The sequence below is a fragment of the Chenopodium quinoa genome, unplaced genomic scaffold (assembly GCF_001683475.1).
Source record: "Chenopodium quinoa cultivar QQ74 unplaced genomic scaffold, ASM168347v1, whole genome shotgun sequence".
Taxonomy (NCBI): Eukaryota; Viridiplantae; Streptophyta; class Magnoliopsida; order Caryophyllales; family Amaranthaceae; genus Chenopodium; species Chenopodium quinoa.
Genome location: NW_018745395.1, coordinates 1459989 through 1484862, shown reverse-complemented (window position 1 = coordinate 1484862; position 24874 = coordinate 1459989). Strand labels below are relative to the sequence as shown.

The following is a 24874-nucleotide window of genomic DNA, read 5'->3' as shown; positions in this document are numbered from 1 at the left end:
TCAAAAAAAAAAACCTTGATTAATGTCTGAATTTGCATATCGATAATGTTGCTCGATTAAGATGTTGGCGAATATTTTGGTCCTTAATAATTCAATTTGAGGTGAAATTTGTAAAGTTATGTCTTAAACGCCTCATTTTGTGTGACAAAATATATCTTGGTACAAGCATGTTTAATTTGTTTACTATATCTAGCAAATCGAAGTGTTTTTGAAAAGAATTTTTTTTTTCCAATTTATTTGTGACCTTAAATTTAACTAAATATGACCTTAACTATTTTTTTGTATCACATCTCATATGACCTTAATTTTTCTAATTTTATTTGAAATAAGTAAAAATAAAATGAACTAAACATGGCCTTACTATGAAATATTCCCTCCATTTCGTAGTAATGATCGCAACACTTTCATTTTACATCTCTTTCATAATAATCGCAACAGTTCCTATTTTAGTATAAATAAAGACTCAAATCACTATTATTTTATTGTTTTACTCTCCCACTAACCCCACTTAAATAAATATTATACAATTTTTGTCCCTTAGCTTACTATCTTCACTAACATATTAAATTAGTCATTATGAATTATAAAGGTCACCATGTTAAAATTGGAAAACTTTGTCGTCCAACATAACGTTGGCTTACACATGCATATGTTAAGTTCACAATAATATTTAAGGCACTTAAGTTTTAATAATAGTTATTATATATTTATATATATTAAAATTAGGGTCACTATGTAAAACAATACGTCAGTTGCACACATATAAATTATGGTCCACAATAATATTATTGAGAACTAGGTCCACACAAGTTTTTTTCTCTTATACTTCTTTTTTTATTATTATTATTTTTCTCTTTTCACTTAACAATTAAATATATCTCCACTAATTATACTTCATAAAATTCATCATATGATACCTATCATATAAATTTATTTCATCCTACGATACATATTTTATAATTATTTAATTCTCCTTATCGATCCTACTTACATATTTTTATATTAAATTCAATTAATTTACCTAAATGTATGTGTCGGTCAAAGTGTAACACTTTAAAAAATGGAGGGTGTACTTAAATTTCACTATATTAGTGTACATATAAGGTCAATGTTCGATCAAAAACCAGATAATTCGATCAGATTAGATCTAAAAAATTAAGTTCTTATCAAATTAGATTAGCAAATGAAAGATAAATTATATATGGATAATGCTTTAAAAGGGAAGGAGTATAAACTTTGGTAAAACTATGCATTTCATGAGATTTAAGCTAGTTATTTCTCTAACTTTGAATCTTAAGGACCTAAAATGACCCCAAAAATCAGAGCCATTTTCTTGGCACCCAAATTGAGAAGATTTTGAGCACGAAAATCGAGCAATAATTACAATGTAAAGTAGAATCCATCATTGGACGTCTATGAGTTATTAAAGTAATTTACCTATTTACGGTGCATTTTGTTCACCTTTATTAAATAATTTTTAGGTCTAATAAATTCACATAGGATTTATCATATTTATTGAGTTTAATAACTTCTAATAAATTTTAATCCATTAAAGTTCCGCTCAAGTCTAATATGATATTAATCATTAGTTTATTTTATAATTCCATTATTATTATTATTTTATTAGAAATTTGTAAATAAATAAATAAATAAATTTATACTAATGTTTTTGTCAAATAAACCTTATATTTTGTTTGGCAAGTTAAAACTTAATTGTAACTTTTTTTTTTTGTCGAAGAAAACCAAGAACCTCTAATTCACTTAATTACCATCTAACTTCCCCTTTTCTTCTAATTACCCTCTAACTCAACTAATTATTTAACAATTAATTTTATTTATAAATAAAAAAAATATATATAATAAGAAAACCACCACCACCTCCACCGGCCAATTCAACTATCCCCTACAAACGACATCCCTTATCCCCCACCTGAGCCGCCACTCAATACCCCCACCCCTAGTGACCCATCTCCATCACCAGCCGACCCCCCTCCCTCTCATCCTCACACTCCATTACAACTTATTGGGCATATGCTATTTAAAGATCTTCCTCTTCCTCTTCCTCTTCCTCTCCCTCCTCACTCTCCATTACAACTTCATTCAGATAAATATAATAATAATGCATGATCCTTTTCAATAAAATAAAATTGGCTTTAAACAGATGTTCCATTAAAGTAAAAATTCTATGCAATTATCACAAAACACTTGAAAGCTTATGCCACTCATGCATATTAATATAACTCTTAATGATACCAAATTTCTTACAATTATATCCACATTAATCAAATTGATACTTAAAAAAAATTCATATGACACTAACATATTCTTTTAATAATCTCGTTAAAACTCATCATTTATAATCAACACTGCAAACCCTGAATTCCATCGGCCTACGCCCCTTGTCAGCATACTTCTTCATTCGCCTAATGGCCTTATCCAAGAAAGCTGTCTTGTGCCTCTTCCAGCATTTCTTCAGTGAGAAATCTCGTTCCTAAACTTGGTAGTTACACATGACATTTCTAAGTGGAATTCTTCCTTCTATTTTCCATTCATAAATAGAATAGGGATTCTTCGTCCAAGCGCGCATTCTGTTGCCTGTGTCAGGAAGGCTGCTCTTCCCTGGCCACTTCGCCACCTTTGTTTGGTACGTAGTTTGTCAAAGAAAATAGATTTCTTACTGTAATGAATGAATTCGGGGGACGTTATTCTGGTTCGTCTCCATTTTTGTGAAACTATTCCTCAAGCAAGGCAGCCGATAAGTCATCGAAAAGTGTGTGTGAATAATGGAATAGTCAACATTAGTCATTTTCAAGTTTCCCACGGTGATATAGCATCTTCTTTTTTGAGAGCTATAAGATAAGCTAGGAAAGCGCAGCTCTATCCTACTCCTCTACCCTCACCCAAAATCCACCGAAGTAAGCTTTAGCTTATCTTCTCACACAAATGCATCGACAAATATCAAATCCATTTATCTAACAACAACTACATATTCATTACAAAACTGTTAGAGATATGAGATATCAGAAAATATATGTGTGATATATTTTCCGTAGATATCATTTAAGAGAATAATATATTTAATTAATATATTTATGTTAAGATATTATTTTGAGAATATATCTTTAGGGTTTATGGTTAGACGTATATCTTTTAGGAAGATTGTTTTCTATTTTATGAGCTTAGGTTTTGTATAAATACTCAACCTATTGATGAATAATAATGAAGCCATTCTATTTTCTTCTCCCTAATTTGTCATGGTATCAGAGCCATTCTATTCTCTTCTCCCTAATTTCCGATATCTCATATCTCTAACAAAAACTAACATATTATCTTCTTTGACCCACATAACTTAAAATCAATTATATATGGAGTAATTCATTGTAAAAACCTAGTTCATCAAATATATCAAATACAATAAGTATTTTTTGTTAATTATAGGAATTTAACTTGTTCAATTGTTTTTTACAACATTATCTTCAATTATAACCAAAATACGCTTTGAACAAGAAGATTAACTATCTGGCTTAATATCTCTAACTTTAATTTTGGGAACATCTTGAACTTCCATTGCCTTTGTACTGTCATACGTAAATGGTTGCCAAAACAACACAAAATAACCTTGCTCGTGATGATATGATGTATTATTTTTCCTGAAAATGGCGCCATAATTTTTCTCGTCAAATTCAACATTATGTTTTTACCTTTATTTCTTCTCTTCTTAGGCGAGAATCACCAAGTTTTTTCTCCCTCTTAATCATCTCGCTCAACTCTATCCCATTCATTATAATAAAATGATGAGTTGTCTTTTATTTATTGGGTGTCTATGTGTGGATACACATAGACTAAGTCTACGTGTATCAGACTATCAGCTCCCCTTGAAACCCCTTCAATCCACTTATCCACCTCTCTATAACCAGCCACCGCCCTCCTCACCGCCCCACATACAATAGCAACAACAACATCAAATTCACACTCCAAAATTTCACTCGAAAACCCGCCAAAAGCCCACCTTTTCCATGAGTTCTAAAATTCACCATCATCATAATAAGAACTTTTCAATTACACTTCAGCTTAATTTCAGTTCAGTTCAGTCCGGCTCCAATTATAGTTAAGTTCAGGTCTTAATTTTCTTTTCTCATAAAATATTCATTTTACCTCAGTTTAGTTTAGTTCAGTATATGTAAACAAACCCTTAGATACGGAGATTAACGAAATTTTAGTATTAAATTTACTTAAAAAAAATATTTGAACTGGCCAAGTTTGCAGTTCTTGCTTATTCTAATCTAAATAAAGTGTGCGCAACAAAATCAATTAAGTCGACTCCAATTATACTTGCAAATTGTTAAATGGTAAAGTTAAAATGGTAAAGTTAAAACAATTGGTAGCTTGTTCTTGAATTCTGACCCATGGCCATAGCTCATAATTCCCTCACACAGTCACACACTAGCACACCTACTACGAAATTTTAACGGGGGCAGGGAGTGGGACGGCATGTGGGCTGGTTGTTGGGAGAATGGGACGAAAGGTGGGGCTACTTCGGCATGGGTGATTGGGTGGGACGGTGGTTGGGCTCCATTTGGGTGGGGGATAGAGAAGGAGAACAGGAAGGGGAAGGAGGGTGCTAAGTTTTGTTTTTTTGTTTTAATTATATACGTAGTAGTATAAATTTTGTTTTTGGTTTTTATATTATTTTCCATTTTTTTAAAAAAAAAAAACCAACAAGAACGTGACACATGAAGATCACCTTCGTTAACAGGTTACCAAGTAAACAGACAGGTTAAGGGACTATTTTGAGCAGATGGTCAGATAATATAAACTCCTTAATTAGAGTGATTTCCATTGATCAATATTTATAGGGTTACAATAAGAAACCTAATCATATTAGGTAACATAAGATATGTACAGATATCAAAGATAATCTTATACAAAATATATCCTAAACCTAAGATGAGAATATTCTATGGATATTCTCTATCACACGACCCCCGCAGTCAGAGCGGGAGAAAATCGGATGCTCAGACTGGATCTGAATCACGCATCGAACGGTAAGGATAGTATAGTAACCCATGATCAAAAGAGAAGTGGTAGATGTGTGCTGGTGACGACAATGAGAAGCAACAACCACGACCTACATATAGTAGAGATATGCGCTTTTAGGCCGAAGGAGAAGAGTCACGCATATACTTGGGCCAAGTTGCAAATCCAAAGAAGAATAAGTTAAGGGATCAAACCATCATCGGGGAGAAGATACTACACTACTACGTGAAATCACAGTTGAAGAAAAACAAATAAAATTGTGCAAGAAAAGATTAAATTCCACTGCTTGAAATTAATCAATTCTCAAAAGAGAAACCAGGTAGCAAGAATTAATACTCTACAAAGATTCCAAGTGCTGCAATAATAAGAGGAGCTAACTTGATAGCAAAAGAGATGTGCAAAAGTTTACCTTATTGTGATATACCACCACCAAAACAAAAATATATGTGATTATGTGTAGAAAAACCAATGGGTAGGTTGGCAGATATAGTTACTGCCAATAGTGGGAGGCAGTAGTGTATGCGATTGCCACCAATGATGGAGGCGGCTTTCGCGGTTGCTACTATCGGTGGGAAACACAAAGCTACATAAAGATTGTAAAAAAAAACTTTGAGAAAAGAAAAAAAAAATCTATATATGTGTGTTTGCGGAAGCATAAAAAATTTGTGTATATCCTGCGGTGGGTTTCATTTTCTAACCCACCGGCCGGGTGAGAATTTTTGTATATGATCCCAAGATCTCACCTAAGCTGTGATACCATGTCAGATAATATAAACTCCTTAATTAGAGTGATTTCCATTGATCAATATTTATAATGTTACAATGAGAAACCTAATCATATTAGGTAACATAAGATATGTACAGATATCAAAGATAATCTTATACAAAATATATCTTAAATCTAAGATAAGAATATTCTATGAATATTCTCTATCAGGTGGGATATAAAGGTGAGATTATTTTCAGATTATTTAAAAATGGGATTATATTTGAGCAGAAGTGACAAAGGTGGGATTATTCTTTTCAATTTTTCTATATAATATATAAATATGATCATATAATATGTTGTTGGATTTGTCATAATGTCTAGTTTATAAATTAATTTTTTCATAATTTTACTAATCTCATATTAACAATATTGATGGTCAAAATTGTGTCTCGACAAATGTGCAATATATATATATATATATATGTATATATATTAAAAAAAAAACATTATAACCATTCTAATATTGTTTAGTGCCAATAAACCATTTATAGTATTATTCCACTATCAATGGTATATTTCACACCTCAATTGTACCAATTTATTTTTTAACATAGGTGATACCCCACATATGGGATTATTGTACAAGTATGAACATATAAGTTTACTTTGTTATACAAAAAATTCATGATTATTAAAATCTCATTCTCTGTCTCTTTTTTTTTTTTTTTTTTTTTTTTTTTTTTTTTTGGGAAAGTTCAATAATTTGGCAGCAAACAATAATTCCAGGAGATGCATAAAAAAAATGAGTGGGTCACTGTAGGTTTAACAAAAATGAAAACAAAAGGGTAAAAAGGTAGATTTGTCTAAGAAAAGGGTGTGTGGGGGGGGGGGGGGGAAGGTGTTAATAGCATGGGATAAAAGAGATAAGATGATAAAAAGGGGTTTTTATAAAACGTATAACGTAGAAGTGAGTCGAATCTGGTAAACAGCTCTAAATGAAAACGAGTCGAGCTATCTAGAACGCAAGAAGTATACATATATTTCCTTTTCCTTTTTTTTTGAAATGCAAAACTTCTCATTACGTGCTTACCAAACCATTGTTTCAATTATCAATATCTAATTATTACTAATATGTAAAATTAACAAAATTTTTTTTTTAATAATGTATATGTCAATGACAAATTCTTGAAAAAGGTCGGCTTACATTAATCTAATGTAAAACCGGCCTATTTTTCTCTTATGGACTGGACTCACAGGTGCTAGTCCAGAGATTTTTTTTGTCGTTTTTTTTCTTTATAAGTTTTAGCGTGTAGACTCTTCGACTCTATCTTGAATTTAATTCTCTGCAACTTCTCTCTCGAATGCTCTGCAATTTCTCTCTCCTTTGTTCATATTCTTTTGTATTTTCTCTTTCCTTTCTCCATTTCTTTGTAATTTTTCTTCACTTGACGAATTATATTTTGGATTTTTTTGAGGTTAGTTTTTTAACTCTTTTTTTAATCGCATAATTTTTGTTCATTGTTGTTGTAGTTGTTGATTTCTTATGGTTTTTCACAATGCATATGTAATATTAACTCGTAGTTTTAGACTTTGTTTCAATTATTAGTAGAATTCTTTGTTTTTTTTGTTTTTTGGGAAATTCTTTCTAGTAACCACAAACTTTTTTTTCTTAGTGGTAAAGTCTGGAATTTTTCATTATCAATGGTAATCAATAATTTAAAACGGTAACATTAATGAAAATAAAATATCATTAAACAATTAACCAGGGTTAATTTTGGTTAAATAATTGTGAATTTACATGAATACCCTTAAATTAAAAAAAAAAAAAAAAAAAAAAAACAAATCCAAAACTCAAGCCATCCCCCACCCAACTAGCCACCAGGCCAACCCCTTCCCCTGTCGGCGTTTAGCCTACCTCCTTAACTCCCAGACAGCGGCAACAAGCCTCCTCCACACACATCGGCGACCATAAACCACAAATTTCCTCTTCCCACTCTGTTCTCTTCTTTTTCTCTTTCCTCCCCTAAGAGTCATGGATTTTTTTAACATTCGAATTCGTGAATTGGGTTGTGAGTATTTCCTTCGGCATAATGATATAATTTGCTTTAGGGGTAATTTTCTGAATTTGCTTATAGAGAAGGTTGCAATTATGATTTTTTTTTCTAGTGACCAAAATCAAATGTCTGATTCATTTTTGAAGCCGAATGTTTGTGATGACGGGTTTTGAATATGAAGAGCATCAAGGTAAATTAAGGGAGGAAACGAGGGTATGATTTATTTTTTAGGGATTTTTTGGGGTCAAATTTGTTGAATATTGGGGCCGAATTTATTGATTTTGAGTATGGATTTAAGTTGTTTTTTAGGGAGGTGATGGTTTTTTTGTTTTAGGTTTTGAAGGGGAAAGCAGTACGGTGAGGCAGAGGCGGGGAAGGGTGGTGGGCAGGGCGGGGATACGAGGAAGGGTGGTGGGCAGGAGAGGGGGATGCGGGGAAGGGAGGTGAGGTGGCAGCGAGGAGAAAAATATGGAGGGGGAAAGAGAAAGGACGAAGAAAGAAGGTTGGGGGTAATTAAATGGGGGTAGTTTTGTCTTTTGAACTTTAATTGCTAAACTATGGTTAAAGAATTAACATATTATTTAATTTAAGTTACCATTGGCTTTGTCATATTACTCCGGGATTACCATTGATAATCAAAAGTTTCAGACTTTACCACCGAGGAAAACAAAAAAAAGTTTGTGGTTACCACAATGTGTTTTTTTTTTTTTTTTTTTTTTTTTTGTAATTTGTTGTATTTGTAACTATATTATTTTGATTTTTGATTTTTTTTATCGTAATTTTGTTCATATTTTAGGGTTAACTAGTTCATTGTGTTGATATTACTAGATCATGTTTTAGGTTTCACTAGTTCATTGTGTAAATATTTAGCATTTTCAACTTTCATATGCATTTAAATTTAATTTGTTGTCGTCATGTATTTGATTAATTAATCGTTCTTATTTTGAATTTTATTAGGGGCTAGTTTCCTATATTCGCGATGGTGAAATTTAGAGAGCCGTCTTACGAATTTTCGAATGAGACCTAGTTTGCGAAGCTCTGGTGGATCTGATGATGCTCAAGGTTTTACCAATTTCTCTATACAATTATAATTTATTTATTTTTTTGTACATTTTTTAAAGTTAAAACTTTAGTTGTTATAGTTATAGAAATATTTGCTTAAATTAAGCTATGCTTTATGCTTAATTATATGTCAGATTGTTTTATAAAAGTTATGTTAATCATAGTTATAGTTATACTATTTTGAGTTAAAGTCATGATTTAAAGTTTTATCTTATTATGTTATACATTTAACAATTTTTTTTTCTTTTTTCTATATATAGGTGCTAATGATGTAAGCAATTCAGTTAATGTTGCTAGGGAGAAGGATAGAAAAAGGGAGGTGGTGGGGAGGAGGTTATAGTAAAGGAGGGTCAATTAGTGAAGGGTGGAAAAAAGGGAGGTAATGACTAGTGAGGATGAGGCTGTAGTAAAGAAAGGTGCAAAAAAGGAGGTAGCAGGGAGAAGGGTAGATGGGAGAAGGCTTCAGAACAAGAGGAAAGCGAGGATGAGGGTTCGGAATAGGAGAAAAGTGAAGATGAGGGTTTTGAACAGGAGGGGAGTGAGGAAAAGGCTTCTTAACCGGATGGAAGTGATGAGGAAGAGGCTTCAGAACATGATGGAGTTGATGAGGAGGAGGGTTTAAAACAGGATGGAGGTGATGAGGAAGAGGGTTCAAAACATGATGGAAGTGAGGAGGATGCTTCAGAACAAGAGGAGGCTTGTGCAGTGGCGGATTCAGGATTTCTAAACTTGTGAGTCACCCTGAATAATTGATCACCTGTAACAATACAAAAAAAAATTCAAATCCAAAAATATTAACAAAATTCTATTTTTGGATACAACCACCTTCATTTAGTGAAGAAACTAGCGATATTTTGCATTTTATTTAGAGTACGTTTCCGCTTCATTCTGAAAATCAATTAAGCAAATAAACAATTACAAAAAATTCAGAAATTCATTTATACAATCATATATACACAATTTCAATTCATTTGAATACACATAATACATTCATATATACACAAAAGGCTACAAACTACAATTCTACAAAGTACCAATAGTCCAATAGTACTCAAAACTACTCAACAATTCTGCATTTCAAGTTTTCAACAATTCAACACCACAAATGACAAATCCACAATGTGACAAATTGACAATGAACAACATTACAACAAACTAACTGTCAATTACAAATTTTCAATGAAATTATAATTTATAAATCAATAAATGACTAAAATTATAAATATAATTAATTAAGTAATTAACACAATAAATCAATAATGAACGAACAACAAATCAACAATTCATTTCAATAATTCAATTTAATCATTCAACTATTCAAGTGACTAAAATTATACAAAATTATAATTAACAAAGCAAATAAAAACTCAAAACTTAAAAGGTATATAATTAAATACCTTGCTGCTTCACTGCTTGGCTGCTTGCTCAAAGCTCAATTGACGGTGGCTCGGTGAGTCGGTGCTCCGTGCTCGACTGACGACTGCTCGGTGGCGGCGCGGCGGTCAAGTTGAAGCCTTGAAGGACAGCAGTCGGCCAGTGGAGTTGGGCTTTAGAACTTTGAAGTCGAGGGAGTAGCCGAGTAGGGACTCGAGAGTCGAGGCCTCGAGTTGTTACTTGTTAGCGTCGAGCGTCGAACGACTGACTGAGTGGCCTCCGGCGTGGTTGCCTTCGCCGACGAAGAAGGCAAGTAGCGCTGTAGCGGCTGATTTGAGAGAGGGAATTAGGGTTCTGAGGTTTTCGTTTCAATTTCACGCGTTTTGGGCCTTTTGGCCGTTTTCTCTTGTTTTTTGTTTCTTTTTTCCTTTTTTTAAATTTTTTTTTTTGGCACTGCTGACTCACGTGACTCAGTGTGCTCACGTGTAAGTCCGCCACTAGGCTTGTGAACTAGAAGGAAGTGAGGAGGGGCTTCTAAGCAAAAAGGAAATGAGGATGATGTTTCTGAATAAGATGCAAAAGAGAATGAATTTTTTGAGAGAAAAGTAGGTAATTAATAGAGAAAACGAAATTGAGCCAGAATGCAAAGAAGCCATCAAAGGATGATCGGTGTCCAGTTGAGAAAAAACCAGCAAAGGATTATCAACGTCTAGCTGAGAAAAAGTCAGCTAAGAAGAAGACATCCATTGTCATCCCTAATGGGGACCATGTAATGTGGATATAGAGTATTAGAGTTTGTTTGTTTGACATGTGATGAAAAGCAATAAGACGTTTCTGAAAAATTACTTGTAGACACCTAAAAATGTCTCCCCAAAACTAAACCTGATGTTGGACAACCTTTCACCGTCATTATTGGTCGGGTTGAGTATCTAATCTTTGGAATACTCAAATACATATTCAACGCAATACATTTCATAAAGCGAACCGATTCTTAGCCCATTTTCTCAAATCATAACTTATATTCCTCTTTTCGTGTCCACAACACAAAACTGTAATTAACTAAGTTGATAGCCCTATAATTTTGAACCAAATATTATTTGGTCGGATATGCCTTGAAATAATATTTCCAACGATATATCATAAGTCCAATTTCGATTTAAAACGAGGAAATATGAGCAAAACACTAAAACTCGGCCAAAAACTGTCACACTTGTACTAAAACGGCCATATAAAAAAATCTACAAAATATTTTTACCTGATTTTAATTGGGTTGGAAATTAGACTTGATAATCTTTCTAACGATATATTATATGTCTTATTTCAAGTTACGAACCAAAAGTTATCATAGTTTTAAAAATGTGTAAAAACTGAAAATTACCGCGCCACGGTAAAAATACCGTGACACGGAAGACTTTGGTGCATACAATATAGAACATGGGCATTGTAAAAATTAATACGGTTCTAAAGGATACAATTATCCATACACTAATTTATACAAATACTTAGTAAAATACGAAGCATATAGCATTTCTTATCTCAAAATGAAGCATGAAAAATTACCTAAATTTGGTGCAAGATAAGAGGTGCACCAAATTGAGGCACCATTGCTGCTAGACACATAGGTGCATGAACATAAGATGGGGAGAGCTCAAATGAGAAGTGCTGAAGAATCTTTGTCAAGGCAAGCTTTGCCTCTATCAATGCATAATTCTTTCCAACACACATTCGAGGTCCACCACCAAAAGGCATAAAAGATCCTGGAACTTTATTTGCATTTAACACTCCTTTCGCAAATCGATTTGGATTGAATTCATTTGCATCGTCACCCCAAAGATCTTGATCGCGATGCACCATGATCGTTGGCATATTAATCTCCATACCATTAAGTAGAGTTAGGTTCTTCAATTTTGTATCTGTATGGATGATTCGAGATAGAGATGAAGCTGGTGGGTAGAACCTCAATGTTTCATTTATAATCATATTGACCTGTAGAACAAGAAGGGAATGTGTGTTAAATCAAAAAGCTCAAATACATCAAACTAGACCACACGAAAAAGCTCAAAAAGATAAAACTAGACCACACCAAAACTTCAAGTTTCTATTTACATAATACTTCATTCGTCTCTATTTACATAACACACACAGACTAGTATAATGATACATATAAGATTATATCATGGATAAGCGAACTTACTATTGTAAGGCTATTGAGGCCGTTATAATCCGGAGTATTATCTTTCCCAAAGCGCGACAAAACCTCCTCTCTAGCTTTGCTTTGCCAATCTTGGTGTTCGGAAAGGAGCACCATTGCCCATGTTAGTAAAGATGAAGTTGTGTCTTTTCCAGCTAACAAAAATAACTTGCATTCATCGATTACTTCTTCCATCGAGAGCCCAATACCATTTTCTTCAATCTCTTTTTCATTTGACTCTAACATTATACCTAACAAGTCAACTTTATTTATTGACTCTTCTGTTTGCTTTAATTTTTTTCTGTTTTCCACCAAAGTTTTCACCATTTCTTTAGTTTCATGAGCCAGTTTCTTCCTCCTTCGATTAACCTTAGTGGGTAGATATCTGAAATATTAAGATCAATTTACTCCAAGTTAGTGCAAAATGCAAGATATCAAAAAATCTAACTATTAATCCATTAAGAAGCATTACTGACAACGTAGATACTCTTATTTAAAGTCTATTACCACTTATTTGAATGTTACTTTTAACTTTATTTCTTATTGATATTGCGTTTTATTCGAATAAAGTTACAATATTACCCTTATTTAAAATCTATTGTCATTTAAATTATACTTCTAACAATCTCTCAACCCTATTTGAAGTGTATTGAGTCATGTAATTAAATATACTTTTCTAAATAGCTGTAACAAAGTGTGTGTGTTGCAACTATTAAAAAACGGTTGAATTGAAAAATAACATTGATCATACCTCCATCCAGGAATGTAGTTAGATATGGATCGCATTACTTGAAAAGCTAGGAACACTTGTTCTTCTTGGAGCTTAAATAGCTTTTTACCTTCTTCATAAGAGCTTCCGAAAGATGTTTTAGCAATTACATCGCCGGAAAAGACATTAAGAGAAGAATAAACATCGACTTCAGCTGATCCAGTTGTCGCTATTATTTCTTCCCATTTACGTATCATTGTGTCGCAACATTTTTCCATTGTTGGCAACATATTCTGAATATGACACCACATTTAATCATTGTAATGTAAAAATGTAATGAAGCAATGTTATAGAATTGCTCTCTAAGGGCAATAGCAATAAGAGGTTTGTGGAAAGGTTTGTGGGAACAATTTAGAGGTTTGTTGTGGAGAGGTTTGTGTAGACAAACCGGTTTGTATTTGCTTAGTTGGCAAAAATTGAAGCTTTTTTTTTTTTTTTTTTTTTTTTTAAGGAAAAAAAGTTGTAGGAGTAAATATTATGAGTTGTATTGATAGTGAGTCCCTACATAAACCTGTAGATAGGTTTATCTATTGTTGATGAAAGGTTTGTTAGGAAAGAGGTTAATGATTACGTGTCAAGTGAATAACCTCTTAAAGGTTTGTTCTATTGTGGATGCCCTAATTCAACTAGTTTTTAGCTTCTGTACTAATTTTTTTTTTTTGAAAAAAAAAAACATTTTTTTATTTTCACAAAATATTGGCTAAGTTCGTTTCACTGTGTAGTGAGTTTACACATCTATTACATACTCCATCTGTAGTTTATTACTAACTTCACTTTCCTTTTATGGCCATATTTAATAACTTTCTCCATTTCTTTTTTTTTTTTGGAAAATTTTAACAATACTTTTTCATATTCTCTCTCCTCCCCAAGTATACTCACTTTTGTTTTTTTTTTTAGTATTTTATTATTCAAGCAACCCCATTTTCAAAACAAAATAATACTACCTCCGTTTCATAAAATCTGCAACAAAGTGGCTTGCACAATCCCCAATGCAAAATTTCTTAAGCAAAGCTTAGTAAACAAAGGGGCGTATGATTAATTTAATGAGAGAGAAAGTAACCCCACCACAACCACCCAAAACCCAGCCAACCATTAGATCACCAACACCACCAGACCACCAACGAATAAAGCCTCACCTCACCACCACCAATCAACTCGCACCACTACCAAAAACCCACCCAACCACCAACGAACCAAAACCCCAACAAACCACCACCAAAAACCCACCCAACCCACCAACAAACCACCACCAAAAACCCACCCAACCCACCAAATTATTATCAAAACCCCAACAAACCACCACTATTTTAGATCTGAAACCCCAACTTACCACCACTATTTTAGATCTAAAACCTCAACTTACCACCACCAAGGAAACTAATCGAAATACTGAGATTGGGTGAGGTGAAACGGATGAACGACGGAGAACTAGCAAGGCTGGGTCTCGGTGGATAGTGTGGTGCGTGGTGGATTAAAAACGGCGAACTAGCAAGGTGGATCTTAGTGGATAGCAAAGGATGAATGACGGCGAACAAACGAGAGAAGAGATAGTGTGGTGGATCTCAGTGGTGGTAGTGGTGCGTCGGTGGTGCAGTTGATCTGGGTGGTGGTGGTGGTGCGTTGGTTGTGAGAGAAACGAGAGAAGCGAGAGAAGAGGGAACAAGGTTGAATTGGTGCTGGTGTGGTTGACAGTGAGGAGAGAGAAAAATTGGTGATGTTGGTGGTGGATATGGTTGTGAGGGGGGAGAGAGAATGTAGATTAGGGTTTTAATTATGGATAAATTAATTTGGGTTAAAGAGTTAATATGTTGTTTATTGCAATTAATTAAAATTTAGTATGGGTATGCTGGTAATTTTACACAAAAATTTAGTAAAAGAGAAAATTTTTAGTTTTTTTTTTAAAGGCAATCGATCGGGGATTTTATTAATTAAACCAAATCAAGTTCCGCCAAGGCCATGATGCCTTGGGGGAAGAGTCAGACATTACATAATCCGATCCACTAATAGGAGCTAATCTCGCTGCGAGAGAGAAAACTTTTAGTTTGTTGCACATAATGTGTAATTTCCGTTTTGAAAAATTGTTGCACATTTTATAAAACGGAGGTATTACTTTTATCATTCCTCTCAAAACTCCATGTCTAGATAAATGAAGTAATATGATACAAAAAGAATATTGTATTCTAAAATATATAAATAAATAAATAAAAAGATAAAAGATTACCTTCAACTTTTCCATTTCAAAAGCAGGGTTGATGATTCTCCTGACTTTAGCCCAATCTTCACCCTCTCGCAGCACTAGCCCAAAAGTTGTCTTCTTTCCTGGAGGTCCCTTGGTGAATACCTCGTACTTGGTAAATATCTCCCTTATAAATTCAGGCTTTGTAATGTTAAGCCTTGGACTTCTTCCATACCACATAAAGGAGTCCTTCCCTATTCACAAAAGAATATCGATATTGTTATTTAAAAGTATTGGCCTCGGTAATGAAAGTAAATAATACGCTATGTTCGTTTTATCTTATACTAAATGATTTTTTAAAGTAAATAATACGCTCTGTTCATTTTATCTTATACTAAATATTTTTTTTTAAGGTAATGTGAATCAAATCTTATTCAAACCATCTCGCAAAATATAGAAATTTAAATATGTCCATGTATTCAACTATAATATTAGTTGCAAGAACATCCATAAGCATGTTTCCTAACATGGTTGATACCATAGGGAAAATCATGTACTCGATATTGATAATATTAGTTGCAAGAGCATCCATAAGTATGTTTCCTGACATGGTTGATACCATAGGGAAAATGATGTACTTGATATTGATATAACTAGTCATCTCATTTCAGGACCTATTCAGTTCAACTTAATTCAATTCAATTCACTTCTTAATTTTCTTCTTTTATAAAATATTCATTTCAGCTCAATTCAATTCAGTTTAGTTCAGTTCAGTTCAACTTAGTTCAATTCAACTCAATTCAGTAAATGTTAACAAACCCTTCCTCTATTTATTGAGTATTACTCCTAATTACTTTATTATATAATAATGTTTTGTTTTCTATGATACACTTTTGGACACTTTCTAAATCAAAATTCTAGATTGTTTAAATTTTGAATTTTAACACCACAAAAAATTTAAAAAAAAAGGTTTATAACACTACAAAAATAAAAAAAAAATTAAAAAAAATTAAGGCCCCATCCTCTTCACCTTATTTTTGCTGAAACTGAAATTATTTTTACTGGAAAAAAAAAATAAATTTGTTGAACTGAAATTATTTTTACTGAACTGAAATTATTTTTTTACTGATTTTCTATTATAATTTTTTAAAAAAAAAACTGAATTAAACTTATTTTTACTGAACTGAAATTAATTTTACTGAATTGAACTTATTTTTATTGAACTGAAATTATTTTTACTTAATATTATTTTTTTAAGGTGAAGAGAACAAGGCCTAACATCACAAAAAAGTTCACAAAAATGGCTTCTACCACCACTTAACTGGTTTCTAGATGGAATCCATTAGTGGGGTCTATTATTCCATGTGTTGGCATATAACTGGTTAAAATAAAAAAAATAAAAAAAAAACCAAAACCCAACAGCTAACCCCGGCCACCCTAACCCCACCACCGACCACCGACTGCCTCTGCCCTCACCTCTGACACCCCTATCCCAACCCAAGTGACCGAAAATCCCTCCCCCCTTTTCTCCACCCTCAACCCGGCAACCTCCCCCAAACGACCATCAAAAAAGGCCGGCTATTTTACAAACGCCCCACAAACAACCATCAAAACGCTGTTAACGATCAGAATTGGCTGATTGCAGGTCGAAATCGACCACCCCAGTCCTAAATCGGCCGATTTCGACCATTAGTGGTCGTTTTTGGTGGCGAATTTTAAGGAGTTCGTAAAGTTCGGCCGATTTTGAGGGAGTTCGTGGGAGAGAGAAGGGGATTTTCCGGTGGCTGGCTGGGAACAAAAGGGGTTAAGGTAGGGCTGTGGTGGCGGCGCGCTCTCGGCGTTGGGGTTGTGGTGGTGGCGCGCTACCAACGGTGGGGCTGGGGTGGTTAGGTTAATTTTAGGGTTCTTGTTTTTTTTTAATTTTTCTTTTTTTAAAACTAATAATATAGCGACACGTGGCATAATAGACCCCACTTAACGGATATTTTGATGGAAACTAATAACTGGTGGTAATATCTTATATTGTGAACTTTTTGTGGTGTTAAAATTATTTTATTTGTGCTTTTTTTGTGATGTTAAAATTCAAAATTTCCTTTGTTTTTTCAAGTTTTTAAGTAAGAAGTAGGTTCTATGAAAGTATGGAGTTAGAAATTCTAATAGTTTTATAGGTCAACCCAATCTAAGTTAATAGACAAGACCACATAGGACAGGGGGTATGGGTGAGCAAACCTGGTACCCGATCAAAATAATACAAATTGGACCGAAATTGGCTGAGACCGAATCTTAAAATTTAGAATGAATTGGAACAGGTTCAATTGCTTCCTAAAATTTTGAAATTAGACTTGAATAAACTGCCAGTTACTGGTTTCGATTACACAGCTATATTTGTACTTCATTTGTTTCTCTAATATTGCAACATGGGAAGGGGACACATTTCTCAAGAAGATGAGAGGGATAGAGAGGAATAAAGATAGCAACTTATGTGATGAGGAAAGAGAAAGCAAAAACATGTGCAAATAAGGAAGTGTTGCAATATCTGTAAAACATTCTAAAATAGTAATTGTTGGAATGTAGGTAGAACGAATCAAATATACAATATTTTTTTGAAAAATAATAAAGTACAAATTATTATACTTTTTTGGTTTATTTAATCTCTAAATTTTTAATACTTATGTTTTTATATGCATTAAGGTATTTTATTTTTGTTGGGCTAATAATATTATTTGGTTTACTGAATAGATACACTCAACATATTTTTGATGTTTAAATACATATATTTTGATATATGTCGGGTAATCAGATACCAACCGATTTTCGGTCCTAAAATGTTGAGAATTGGAATTATATTAAAATCGTTTGTAACTAGTTTCGTAAGTAATTACCTGAAAATATGAAATTAGAACCACTGGATCTAATTCCAATTTTAATTATGTACAAGTTGGTTCCTTACTAGTTCTGGCTTCAATTCCCAATATTCAGAATTTTTGCTCACCCCTAACGAGGGGTTAGGAAATCGATACTTCCCTGACCCCTCGTTAGGGTACGGGTGAGCAAAATAAAGACCAACACATAAACAATACTTCGTATATGGTAAGTGACAAATTATTCATTAATATGGAGTAGAAGTATTCTCCATTATTTAATTTTTGACTAACGAAGAATACTTCGTATATGGTAAGTGAATAAATTCTCAAATCTTCAATAACATAATACTAAAACAGACAATAGGAAATAACATTTCCTGGTGTTGTTTTTTTCCCTCCAAAACATTTTATTTTTTTATTCACTTCCTAAAAAATATACATTTTTTTATATATAATTGTGATTCACTTCCTTACAAAAAATATTTAATTACCAAATCATATAATTGTGCTTCACTTCCTTAAAAAATATTTACCAAATCATATAATTGTGATTCACTTCCTTATAAAAAAATTATTTACCAAATCATATAATTGTGATTCACTTCCTTACAAAAAAAAAAAAAAAAAAAAAAAAAAACCAAATCATATAACTGTGATTCACTTCCTTAAAAAAAATATTTACCAAATCATATAATTGTGATTCACTTCCTTAAAAAAAAATATTTACTAAATCATATAACTGTGATTCACTTTCTTAAAAATATATATATATATATATATACCAAATCATATAATTGTGATTCACTTCCTTAAAAAAAAATTTACCAAATCATATAAATCTTATTAACTTCCTTAAAAAACATATTTACCAAATCATATAATTGTGATTCACTTTCTTAAAAAAAATATATACCAAATCATATAATTGAAAAAAATATTTTCCAAATCACTTAATTGTGATTCACTTCCTTAAAAAAAAATAACCAAATCATATAATTGTAATTCACTTTATTTAAAAAAAAATATTTACCAAATCATATAATTGTGATTCACTTTCCAAAAAAATATTCACATCTTTTCTATATCTTTTCTTGTATAAAATATTATTCTACATCTTTTTTTCTTTTTTTTTGGTGTTTCATCTATAAACTTTTTTAATTAATTTCATTTAAAAATACAAGGATTATTTTTTTGGTAGATTTTGAATTAACATTATAATTCGTTATAAAATTTTGTAAAAACCGTGTGTTATGGAGCTTAATCTAGTTCTTTAACAAAATAATTGCCAACACATAAACAATGTTATTGAACTAGAGTAAATGAATGCGAGTAATATCATTTTCGATGGATTGTACTACTCCATATTAATGAATAACTTGTCAATTGTACTCAATCCATTCTATTACTCCGTATTAATCTTCAAGATTCCAATGCAAATTGAGTAATTGACAATTTTTTTAGAATGTAGATATTTTTATAATACGGACAGAGTATTGAGTATTGTAAATTGTCCAAAAAGCAAATAGGACAAGTAATATAATAGTACAAGGAATAGAATATTAGAATACAAGTGAGGGTACCCTGCGATAATTAGACCTTAACAAAAATCTACGAAGTATATAATATTACCTCCTTTTCATATTATTTGCAATAATTTAACATAAAGTATAAGTAGTAAAGGTCTAATTAGGTATTTGGCCTATATCCCTGTATTTGATTATTAGAACACTTACATCAGTGAGCATTTTTATGCTCATGAGCAAAAATGGTGAGCACTCTTTCAAATCTTTCACATTTTTTCTATTCGAGTATATGCAATTGTTAAAAAAATATATTGTGTATATATAATAATAAAACGATTTAACAAAGAATCGTAAAACATACCATATTTTTGGATGGTTTGATGAAAAAAGGGCATGATATGAGGGATTATATCATGAGAGAGGGATGAAATGGACTTGGAGATTGATGATTTGTTGATCTCAGCGAGATCACCGGAGATCGGACGGTAGGGATTGCCTCGAAAGCCTTGATCTCTCAAGCACTTCTCCAACCTCTTTGGCTTCAACCATAGTGAATTGATGAGATGAAATGGAACATAAACAAACATTAACACTAAAAGGATGGTTGCAACAATATCAGTAAGCATGTTTCCTAGCATGACTGATCTAAGAAGTGGTATAATTTTTTTAAGGTGTGAAATGTTGTACTTATACCATTGATAAAAGATAAAAAGAACTAAAGATGTTAATTGCTTAATTAGTCTGACACTTTCCAACAAGAAAGTCTACATCACTTTGAATAAATGATGGTATCACAGACTCACAGTTGCTTTTTGGCCATGTTTGGTAATTGGCTTTTTAATGGCTTTTTGGTTAGCTTTTGGCTTTTTAAGGTGGTCAAAACAGCCAAAAAATGTGTTTGGTAATTGGCTTTTTAGTCAGCGAAAAAGCTGGCTTTTAAGCCAAAATGAAAAATCTGTTTTGAGTAGCTTTTTTGTTGGCTTTTGGCTTGTTGGCCCACAAATTATCTAATAAACAGCCAACAACCAACAATTAATTTACCAAACACTTTTATAAACAGCTAGCTTAAACAACCAATTTCAAAAGCCATTATAAACAGCCAAACATTCCAGCTAATCAAACAAGCCAAGTGAACCAGCCAACAGCCAACCGCCAACAACCATTTGCCAAACAAGGCCTTTGTATTAAGGCTTTCGTATGAACCACAAAAAATAAATAAATAAATAAATATGAACAAAATAAAAAGACATTGTGAAAATGAAAGAGCCTATCTTGATGGGTTGGGAATCTCAATTGGTCTTGTATGGACCCGGTCTACAATAAATTATTGTAGACCTAAAATTTGACACTTTCAAATAATATAATCACATTCTAGATAATATAATCACTTTTTCAGATGATATAATTATCTTTTTGTGAGTCATATTTTGATCTCATATTAAACCATTTAATGAGATTATATAATTATCTTTAGGATGATAAAATTTAAAAATCATCTTTTGAATGATGTAATTTACTATTTGATAATTTTTATAATGATAAATTCACTTTTTGAGTGATACATTTAAGTAATAGTTTCAAGATGATATAATCACTTTTGTAATAATATAATCACATTTCGTATGATATAATCACATTCGTATGGTATACTAGAAGGTTGGGTCTACAATAAGTTATTGTAGACCAGATCTATTCTAGTCTTAATATGGGAATCTGGATTAGATTAGAAACATTTTGTTTTTATTTAAGTGTTCCAAATTGATCGGCATAATTATCATTGTGAAAATTTGATTAATGATATCTTTAATTATTACTCCGTATAAAGTATAAATTATAAAGTGTGTCAAAAAAAGTATAAATAATAAAGAGGTTTACTCTAATCATAACATAATACTAAAACAGACACAAAAACTAACACATGTCATTTTTTTGTGCCGTTTCTTTCCCTCCAATTATTTTTTTTTAATTTACTTCCGTACAAAAAATATTCACTTCCTTATACTTTTGATTTACTTCCTTACAAGTATAATTGAGATATTTATTCTTAAAAAAATATTCACCAAATCATATAATTGTGATTCACTTTCTAAATAAAATACTCACATATTTCCCATATCTTTTACTGCATAAGATATTATTCTATAAGATATTTTATTTAGAAAAAATTATCAATCAATCAGTAACAAAATACTCCCTTCGTTTTTAAATACTTGCTCCATTTCTCCATGCGCGGAGTTTTAGGAGAAATTGGAGAAAGTGATAAAATATGGAGGTAGTGGGATAAGTGGAAGAATAAAAAATTGTAAAAAGCAAAAGTAATAGAGAGAATCGGAGGAGAGAGAATATGAAATTAATAAAATATGATTTAGGTTGGGTCAATTAGGTGAGAGAAATGAACTAAATATTGTAAAATCATTCCGAATAAGGAAATGGAGCAAGTATTTTAAAACGGCCGAAAAAGGAAAGTGGAGCAAGTATTTAAAAACGAAGGGAGTGCTAAAACAGACATTAAAAATAACACGTGTCATTTTTGGTACCGTTTCTTTCCCTCCAATTATTTTTTTATTTACTTCCTTACAAAAAATATGCACTTCTTTATACTATTGATTCACTTCCTTACAAGTACAGTTTTGATTTACTTCCTTAAAAAAATATTTACCAAATCATATAATTGTGATTCGCTTTCTAAATAAAATACTCACATATTTTCCACATCTTTTACTGCATAAGATATTATATCAAGAAAAAATAATCATATAAGTGTAACACTTATTAAAACACGGAGGAAGTAACATAATACTAAAATAAACACCAAAAATAACACGTGTCATTTCTTAATTTGTGCCATTTCTTTCCCTCCAATTAATTTTTTTTATTTACTACCTTACAAAAAATATCCATTTCTTTATACTTTTGATTCACTTCCTTACAAGTATAATTTTGATTCACTTCCTTAAAAAAATATTCACCAAATCATATAATTGTGATTTACTTTCTAAAAAAATACTCACATATTTTTCATATCTTTTACTACATAAGATATTATTCAGTAAGATATTATATCAAGAAAAAATAATTTGAATGTAATGCAATTTTCCACTCCCAAATTCAGTATTTTTTTTTTTTCTGTTACTTAGAGATAATTAACCATACATTATTAATATTATTGTTATTGGTATTACTATTAATATTACTATTAATAAAATCATAATTTTAAATATCAAACTAGATTAAAGGGTCTGTTCACATTTACTGAGCTGAGCTGAACTGACCTGAACTAAACTAAACTAAACTAAACTAAACTGCAATAAATATTTTATGAGAGAAGAAAATTAGGAGCTAAACTGAACTGATTGGAACTGAACTGAACTGATTGGAGCTAAACTGAACTGAACTGAAATTAAGCTGAAGTGAACAGGCCTTAAGCCCCGTGCTATGCATGGTTTTTACAAAATTGTATAATGAACTATAATGTTAATTCAAAATCTACCAAAAAATTATCCTCGTGTTTTCAAATGAAATTTAAAATGCTTGAATCTTACCAAAACAAAGGGCATGTTCACTTCCGCTTAATTTCAATTCAGTTTAGCTCCTAATTTCCTTCTCTCATAAAATATTCAGTTAAGTTCTATTCAGTTCAGCTCCAATCAGTTCAGTTCAGCTCAACTCATTTCAGTAAATGTGAACAGACCCTAAGCCCCGGACCCCACTTCCACCCTAGTTGTTCTTTTATTACATTATAAAAATACAAAAGAGAATATTTTATATAACAAACAATTGTTTTAAATGGACTCACTTGTAGTTTTCTTAATCTACCTGTCCACCCCAACGTCCCAAGTATTGTAGGAGGGAGTAAAAGATATAGAATAATATTTTATACTATAAAAGATAGGGATAATAGGTGAATACTTTTTTTAGGAAATGAATCACAATAATATGATTTTTGGTGAATATTTTTTTTTTAAGGAAGTGAATCACTATTATATAAAGAAATGATTTTTTTAGGAAGTGAATAAAAAAAAAGTTTTGGAGGGAAAAAGAACAGCAACGGGGTGTGACACGTGTCATTCCTGGAGTCTGTTTTAGGTTTCATTTACATTACTGAAATGAGCTGAATTGAACTGAACTGATTAGAGTTAAACTGAACTGAGCTGAACTGAACTGAAATGAGCTGAAATGAATATTTTATGAGAGAAGGAAATTAAAAGCTGAACTGAACTGAAGTGATTGGAGCTGAACTGAACTTGATTGGAGCTAAATTGAACTACCACTGAACTGAAATTCAGTAAATGTGAATAGACCCTTAGTATTATGTTATTGATTAAAAATACATTCATAAAACGTATGGATACAACTTAAAATTTTTATTTGAAATAATCTATAGAATATGAATACCTTATTGTATATTTTATAAATAGAAATATATTTGTAAAATTAAATTAAGCTACATATTATTATTAAACATTAAAATATTTGGTAAAACTATGGGTTGCATGGGATTTAAGCTAATACGAAATACATATGAAAACTATGTATCGGAACCATTCTAACAAGTATTCACATCAATATATTTAATCTTTTACACTCAGTATAAAACACAAAATTATTGATCAAAGTTTCGTATTGATAGCTATGTCGGTCAAATATAATTGAGGTGCTTGAAATAGACAAGGCAATAGTAGTGGGGATTGAAGAAGAGAGATGTAATTAATAATTATAAATGTATTGGAGGTCAGGAGGACCCTACGGATTTGAAGCGATCCTTGGGGATCTAAATGCCGCTTAATTAGAAGAATTAGTAGAGTAGCGTGGCCAAGAGGCCCAAGATTAGTTTCAAAGACTTAGCTTTTTAGTGACTTCTTAGCTGATGTTTTGATCTTCTTTTTCGTTGTTTGTTCTGCTTTTAGTTTGTTTTTAGGGCTTGTTCTTCGTGTTCACCAAAAAAAAAAAAAAAAAAAAAAAAAAAAAGTACTCCGTATCACTTAGAAAAAAAGGAAAGGTTTATTACAAACTACCTAGTTAGCATAACCGTAAAGTAAGGATTATACTAGATTTGGTCGTAAGGTAAGAATAACACTAGATTTGGTTGACAAGTGATACGACACAATCTAATAT

The 24874-nt window shown here is 31.8% G+C and overlaps 1 protein-coding gene and 1 long non-coding RNA gene across 2 annotated transcripts; both read right to left on the bottom strand.

Moving 5' to 3' along the window:
- Nucleotides 1-7476: 7476 nt before the first annotated feature.
- Nucleotides 7477-11042, bottom strand: LOC110712912. The gene is made up of 2 exons (XR_002509726.1): nt 10260-11042; nt 7477-9619 (listed from the first exon to the last, which is right to left on the bottom strand). It is a non-coding gene; the product is annotated as an uncharacterized LOC110712912 (long non-coding RNA).
- A 533-nt stretch (nt 11043-11575) lies between these two features.
- Nucleotides 11576-20502, bottom strand: LOC110712892 (cytochrome P450 CYP72A219-like). Its single transcript, XM_021891356.1, has 5 exons — nt 20121-20502; nt 15418-15626; nt 13179-13429; nt 12431-12812; nt 11576-12222 (listed from the first exon to the last, which is right to left on the bottom strand). The coding sequence occupies exons 1-5, from the start codon at nt 20395-20397 to the stop codon at nt 11797-11799; spliced, it is 1545 nt and encodes a 514-aa protein (XP_021747048.1). The 5' UTR covers nt 20398-20502; the 3' UTR covers nt 11576-11796.
- Between the last annotated feature and the right edge of the window lie 4372 nt (nt 20503-24874).